This window comes from Cyrtonyx montezumae, unplaced genomic scaffold (assembly GCF_038088225.1).
Source record: "Cyrtonyx montezumae isolate F1298 unplaced genomic scaffold, pur_monq_1.0 scaffold_0, whole genome shotgun sequence".
Lineage (NCBI taxonomy): Eukaryota > Metazoa > Chordata > Aves > Galliformes > Odontophoridae > Cyrtonyx > Cyrtonyx montezumae.
The window spans coordinates 26,566,207-26,573,724 of NW_027071824.1; the positions used below are offsets into that span (position 1 = coordinate 26,566,207).

Consider the following 7,518-nt stretch of genomic DNA (forward strand, 5'->3'; position numbering starts at 1 on the left):
ATTCTGAAACCTTCAAAGGCTTTGCCGGGCATTGAAACTCTTTGTTTTGTAGTTCCACTCTCCACGAACAATTCAGATAAGCACAGAAACAGATGTATGCCCGATATGCATTTGAGAACACCTACTTCAAGTTCAGAGCAAATCAGGTATTGCTTTTGCCACATTTCTTCCAGATGAAAGCAAAGAGCTATACATTTTAATACCTGATGCACTAACAAATGGATTAGTTTTTCACTTAGCACCAAGAAGCTAATTCTAGAAAGAAAAATGCTTTCTTCAGCACATATAAAAACAGCCTGTGTAACCTTCTTCATTTTAAAACGTCTTACTTTTATTTATCAAATGGTGACTTGTTATATTCCCCCAAGAACAAACAGGAAATGGAAAACCCTGCAACAAAAAATAAGGTAAGGGAATTAGGACGCAGTGGCAAGGCAAGGGGTTATGTAAGTCTCTTCTGGCAGCAACAAGGGTTTTGCCTTAACGCTTTTTGTCCATTTCACTTGATATCAGTAGTTCATTTGATAACTTTAGTTGATTTTATTTTCTTTATGTCACCACTTTGTAGAATCAAGGTCCCATCTCTGAATTTTCCAACTTGCCCCGCAGGCCAAATGCTAGGCACTGATTTCTTCCTTTTGGCTTTTCTGAAATAGCAAGGAGGGAAAATGAATCAAGAGAAACAGCAGATACTCGTGAAAACGTTCAATGCATTGAAAAATATCACATACTTATGCAGTCAGAGTTCATATTATGGAAAACCATACCACAGCATCTATCGGTCGTCCCAGAACATTTATTACCTGAGTTACTAGTCAAAAACTGCAGCACATTACAGAACAAACGACATTAACGCAAACATTTAAAAACAAAGATTTTCAGATAATGAAGACGAAGAGTCTCACATTTCAGCAAGCCAGCCATACACTATAATTAAGAATGCCACTGTACTTTTCAAGCCTTTATCTGCTGTACCTTGTTGTTTTGCAAAGTTGTTTCTCAGGGCAAATGCTCACAGTAAATGGCATTTCCTGGGGCCCCACACAGGGACTTCTACCCATCCTGGCTGTTGTCTTAAACATCCCAGGGCGGAACTGACATGTTTTCAATTAAGCTGCATAAATAATGCCTCTGAAACTGTTAAACATTGAACAAGGTCATTTTGTAGGAAGGGTTCTACAGTTTAGAAATTCACATATGACTTGCAGTGTTAGACTGTGCATAGTTACACAGAGACCAGCAAGGCTATACAAAAGAAATGTAACCACATAAAAAATTTCTCACCTCGCCTTCAAGTCTTTCTTCTTCTTCTGAGATTCACTTTTATGTTCCTGTGTTTAAAGACACATATTTTAATGGCAAAGGAACAGAGTTTCTTGGCTAAGCAACCCCCTGCATACACAACATTCAGTTGTTTTTGCTTCACTGAACAAGATGCATGAAAACAGGTTGGGATACCTTCTGATGGGACAAATGATGCAATGTCTCACAGAGCACCATGCCCAGAGCTCTTCCTGTCACACAGTCCTCCCACAAGTAGAATGCTGCCCCTGCCACGTAAGGACGCGTGAATCCAGCCACCCGAGGGAAGAGACCTTCCTTTTGGGTATGTGATAGATCCTTGGGTCAACAGATCTATGTAGCAGCAGGCAAGCACACCTAACTGCCTGTCTGAGCACACTGTGAAATGACAGGGTTTGCCTTCGTTTGGTCATACACTGAGTGTGCTTTAAGCCACGTGACACAGGAGAAGTAGGTCCCCTGGTAAAGACGGTGGCAAGGGACAAGTTGGTGGAGCAGAAACCCGCCCGGCAGCCTGCTCCCACCTACAGCAGAGGCAGGGAACAGGCTGAGCGCCAGATGGACCACGCTGGAGGATGGATGCAACACAAACCTCGCCCTTGCCTTAAATAATTAGCAAGATCCTAGATGGAATTGTGCTGATATAAAACCAGCTGAACATCTGGCTGTCTGTGGTTAGACAACACGCAACAAATATTAATTGAAGACAATTTTTTCCCCCCTTGAGAAGCATGGAAAAAAAAAAACCTGCTCATTTTGTGTCATCAGTTTTCCAGCCTCCAAGGATGGGGTACTGAAACCCACCGCAGCACAGGTTGAGTTCTGTGCCTTCATACTGCACACAACAATCTCTGACTGATGAGATGAGTCGCTCTGGAGTCAGGAACTCACTCCATGGGGAGCAGCAGGTGTCAAACCCAGGCACTCCTCCTGTGCCTAAGGCATTATCTGTCCAGGCTAGCTCTTACATGCTGGCTTTTTATAGACAAAATGTCACACAAACCTGTCCCTTATCATCATCCTTTGTTGTTTTTTTCACCTTCATTTTCTCTTGGTATATCTTGTAGTTGATGTGTTCCTTTTTGGGAGGCTGCAATAAAGACTGGGAGTGATATACCTGCTGAAATTTTGAAACAGATTCAAAAATATCCACATGCTTGCAGGCAGTGGGTAAGCAGAAGAAACAGTTTATTTCACTCTGGATAAGAGGAAAATACTTAAGACTATAAAGTAGATACAAAACAAAAATGCATTTCTTGGCGGAGTGTAACAGATCTACAAGGTTTCCACTGAACCTTGAAAGTCCATACCCTCCCCTCCACCCCCAAAGAAGACCTAAAAAAGCTTCCCCCCCCCCCTCCCCCCCCCCCCCCCCCCCCGGGTTTTACAATGCTAGTTATGAATAAAACAACAAAACTTTGAGTTGTTACCTCACTGGGAAAGTAAATCTTTATAAAATCAAATCCGTTCTCTTAGGCTGTTTAATTTTGAAACATCTGATTAAAAATTAGTAAACACTGTTTTTCCACCCCAATCAGTCCTATTTCACCTATCTTCTGAAAACACAAAAATAGAAATTTTCCAGATATCTACAGAAGATTGACAAGACTGAACAGAAAATGTAAAAGTAACCGTGAGGTGGGAGAAGGAGTGGGGAATGGGATCTTGTGCTTTAGAGAAGTGGTGTCAAAACCCCACAGCGTTTCGTACACTTTTCCTGCACTGTAACAGTTGTGTCACCTGTAGCACGAAACAAGCAAGCTTTACCTTGGCTCCCAGCATGATTGCACGTTCCCGTTCCCATATACGCTGTTCTTGCTTCTCGTAGCCAGTGATTCCAAACCTGTGCACTTCCAAACGAGCCTAAAACACCACAGAAAATTGCAGGCATTTTGTGACTGCCCAATCTGTTGCAAAATAACACTCGTCAGATCACAACAAGTCATACTCCCAGAGAAATTTGACTAACATCTGAATTCTGTATGCTATAAAATAATAGAAATTGAGTTTTGAGCTATCCTGCAGAACAGGTGAGCACTGTCCATCTAATCTCTGGACAGTGAGGAATAAGAGAGGGTCAGTTATTGTTTCTCCTCATTTCTCATAAAACTGGATGCATGGGAAGGACATACTTTGCAGAAAACTGAACTGTGTTGTGCTGTACAAACTAGAGCAATGAGACGTGCTACCCACAGCACCCAGAATTAACAGAACATTACCATTCCTTGGCTGCAGAGTCCTTAACCCGTGAAAAACACAAGGTAGGCAGATGGTGAAGTGGTTCATCTACATACATATACATACTATATGTTGACACTATACAAGAACTCCTTGACAAAACCAGTGGTGAATTCAGAACCTTTTGAGAGGCAGTGGTTAAATCCCCACTCTTTCCAGCACTGTAGCATTTCATACTGTATCTCCACTGGAAGATCCCACTGGATCACTGCATGACTTTGAGAAGAGATCAGACACACAACACAACTCATACAGATCTGCAAGCAAATCTGCAGCTAAGAATGCCAGTGCTAATTATGCTCAGAGAACCAAAGGTTAGAACAAAAGGACAAATGGAAAAAGTCATTTGCTGTGTCAAAAGTGAATGTCAGATGTTTTTATTTTCCTTTTATGAAATCAAAAATTCATAAACTAACACCATATGCTATACATTATGGGTGCTCACATAGCTTTACACAGCTAACATACAGCAAACTTCCTCATTTATCAGTGAAAGGTCAGAAAGAATGGCCAAAGAGCTGTAACATGCTTCTCCAATATACTCCTCTCCTCCAGCAGAGCACATGGCTGAAATTACATATTAGGAAATTGTCGCCTGCAAAAGATAACCTTCTCTAACCTGCTTCTCAGAGCTTTCCCAAGCCTATCAATACACACACGCATGCACAACAAAGTATTGAGATTAGGTAGATGCTAGTGACTTACTTTTTCAAAGTTAAATTCTTGCTTGTTCACATTTTTCTTCTCAGCCACTGTTTTGGTCTGTGAACAAAACATTTCACTGAATATAATAAGCAAAACCAACTCAAAAGCTGACTGTAATAGTTCTTTAACAGCAGTGAAATGCTAAAATGAGTGGCAAGGAAGAGCATGAAACCTTCCAGCTGCACCTTTTTCTAGCTTTCTATTTTAATAAACAAAGAAAGTCTCAATGTCATTCATAATACTAGATATTATATGGTCATAATGGAACAGCCTTGCACTATTTACAGGGTGCCATTATATCACAGAGCACATACAGCTCTGTCCTGAACTTCACTGCCTACACTATCTGCTAATGCTTTCAAAGTGTTCCATAACTAAAAAAAAAAAAAAAAAGTCAAAATGAAATTATAAAAACTAACTGCAGTTTATACAACATTTAAAAAAGTACCACACGTGAGCTACATGTCATGCATACTTCCATTTCAAAATCTTGAAGTTATTTTGCTTTGGACTAGGCAAGACCAGAGGTAATCACGTGTCCTGTTAGCTGGTGGCAGCACTCTGAACAAAGTTTTGTTCTCACCTGTGTGTGAATATATTGGTGTGTCAATGCAGGTTAATTAACGCAAAAGAAACAGTTCCAAATAAAGAACTATGAACAAATGGCAGACTCCACTAGAAGTATTGAAATGTTGATTAAAGAAAACACTTTTTTGAAGTCAGACCAATGCTCAGTGGTCCATAGCTTACAGGACTTTCCAACTCCTTGGCACAGGAAAGCCCCTTCCAGTGCCTCAACTAAAGCACACATGGAAAGCTCAGAGGAACTAATAAGAAGCCAAAACTAATTTCCCTATTGTTTAAAGCCAAAAAGTCTCCCACAGTCTTCTTGCCTTTCCTGTACAAGACGCTTCAGAGCAGTAACAAATCTCCTGGGGTTGTTTTAACTTGTAATCTGGCCTTGGGGAGCATGTGCTGGACCCCATCCCTGAGTTGCTCCATCAGATATCCATCCTTCTTCTGAGCGTCTAGCAAGGAAACCGCAGCCACACTGGAGCTGCATCTGCTGTCCACCCCTGGTTGCTCTCAAAGCCATCTCTTGTCTTTTTCAACAGGAAACAAGGGTAACACACAAGGTAATACATATGTACCCATCTCCTTTTACTCTTTAGAGCGTTGAGACATGGACTCAGGCTGCATCAGAGCACAGCTTTCCACTGCAAACACCAAAGCCAAAAGTCTTCTAGCTCTACAAAACTGCACGTAGTCTGGTAGCTTAAGCCATAATGAAAACTGGTTTTCTTCAGAGCATTTTATTAACAGGCCTAACAGCAGTTTTTACAGGCAGAAAAACAAACAAAAAAGCGTAAGAAAAATAAAAATATAAAGCTGTTTTTGGAGGAAGTCATATTCGAAAAAAGAAATCAGTGGGTTCAACCAACTGCTCAAGTCATCCTCTGGAGATCCTGAGTCCCACGTCATGCTCCTGTAGCAGCGAGCCTTACTGAGTGCAAGACAGTTATGCACTGGCCTAGCAGAACTTATTTTAGAACTGGGCTTCTGATTCTATGGCCATAAGTACAGATTAAGGCAAACAGCCAGAGAAACGACAGAATGCTGAGAACACCCACAGCAGACATTTGCCCACTGTGGAAGGCATAGCAGCTTCCAGCCAGGCTCATCCCAGCCTCTTTCTTCATGCAACTCAGCCCTGGCTTTTGGCAGCACAAGGACATTGGATGCCCATAAACCAACCCAAGAGCCTGAGACCAATGCCCACAAGATGCTTCCTCCATTAGACACCCAATGCCAGCCCCCTGAGGTGCTCCTTGCTTGTCAGTGGCCTGCAGGCCCCTTAAACCCATGTCTGTCCTCTAGGTGAGAGCAACAAGCAAAACACTGAGGCAGAGGAACAGCTGAGAGGCTTTTCTGCCTGTTTTATTTGTGGGACACTGCTAGAGGTGAAGCCTAGCCTTCAGCTTAAGGCATTACATGTGTTTATGTAAAAGCATGGCTGTTGGCAAGCTGGTGAACCGGCACGCTGGGAGCTTATGTTTTGTACTGTATTGGCAGCCCCATGAGTGGGTTTGTTTATGTTGCTGGGATTTATTTTTCTGTTTCCAGTACTTAATCAGAGATCTTTTGAAATCAGAAGTCTTTGGGCCATAGAATCCTAAATGCTGGAAAAGATCACTAAGACCACCTAGCCCAACCACCAGCCCACCCACACCACGTCCACTAACCACATCCCTCAGTGCCACAACCGCACATTTCTGGAACACCTCCAGGGACGGGGACTCCACCACCACCACAGTCAGCCCCTTCCAGTGCCTCAGCACTCTTTCTGAGTAGGAATTTTTCCTAATATCCGATCTGAACTTCCTCTGGCACGAGCATTACCAGTCAGCCTGTGCTCATCACTGTTCCAACTTGACAGGGGGGATGGCTGCCGTTAGCCAGGCACCCAGGGAGGGATCTGGAATTTTCAGTCACCTGTACTGGCAGAGCGGAGATGCCTCGTTATGGTGGCAGATGGCAGAGACAACAAAAGCAGGCAAACACCTAGCGATCTCACTTCCTTTCTGCTGTACCCAGAAAGGGGCGTCTCAATGTAAAATCCCTGGTGTGGTTTAGGAAAGAATGAATAAATAAATGCTTACAGAACTCCCAACCCACGCTGCCGCCTAACCGAGGGCAGCGCATTTTTTTTTTTTGCCAGTGGCTGAGGTTTTCTCGTTTCGCAGCAGAACCCCAAACAGAGGAACGGGGTTTCGGGTCGGAGCCCCATCCCGGAGGCTGTCCCCGCCCCGGTCCTACCTGTGCCGCCTCCGGGATGGGACCGGGCCGCGCCGCCCTCTTCCTCGCTCGGAACACCACCACCTCCACGTGAGCGGGGGGCGGGGCGGCGGGGGGCGGCGGGGCGGTGCGGCCCATCTCCTCCCGCAGCCCCCCGAAGAAGCCGCGGGCGCCGTGCCGCCCTCCTTCCGCCCCGCCGGCATCGCTCGGGGCTGCCGGCTGCGCGTCCTCCGCCGCTGCTTGGACGCCGGGCTCCTCACCTGCGCGGCAGAACACGTGCGCGGGTCAACTCCGCTTCGCAGCGAGCGAGCGAGCAGCCCTCCCTCCTCCTTTCTTTCCTTCCCGCTGCCCTCCTTTCTGCCCCGCTCACCCACCCAGGTCGTAGAGGGCGCCGAGCACCGCCTCCAGCCGCCGGCAGTGCTCCCGCGACCCCATGGCGCGCAGGGCGGAAGGCCGCTTGGGCCCGGCCGGCTCCCG

General features: G+C 45.0%; 1 protein-coding gene across 1 annotated transcript; it reads right to left on the reverse strand.

Moving 5' to 3' along the window:
• Window positions 1-329: 329 nt before the first annotated feature.
• Window positions 330-7,498, reverse strand: CUNH1orf131 (chromosome unknown C1orf131 homolog). The gene is made up of 7 exons (XM_065730805.1): window positions 7,416-7,498; window positions 7,063-7,301; window positions 4,246-4,302; window positions 3,070-3,165; window positions 2,306-2,392; window positions 1,285-1,331; window positions 330-647 (listed from the first exon to the last, which is right to left on the reverse strand). Exons 1-7 carry the CDS (start codon window positions 7,474-7,476, stop codon window positions 518-520), a joined length of 717 nt encoding a protein of 238 aa, XP_065586877.1. The 5' UTR covers window positions 7,477-7,498; the 3' UTR covers window positions 330-517.
• Window positions 7,499-7,518: the final 20 nt, after the last annotated feature.

Coding starts and splice junctions, on each gene's coding strand:
- CUNH1orf131 (XM_065730805.1), bottom strand. CDS start 7,476: ATGGGGTCGCGGGAGCACTGCCGGCGGCTGGAGGCGGTGCTCGGCGCC. Junction 7,302..7,415: donor CGGCGCCCTCTACGACCTGG/GTGGGTGAGCGG, acceptor TCTGCCGCGCAG/GTGAGGAGCCCGGCGTCCAA. Junction 2,393..3,069: donor CAATCATGCTGGGAGCCAAG/GTAAAGCTTGCT, acceptor TCTTTATTGCAG/CCTCCCAAAAAGGAACACAT.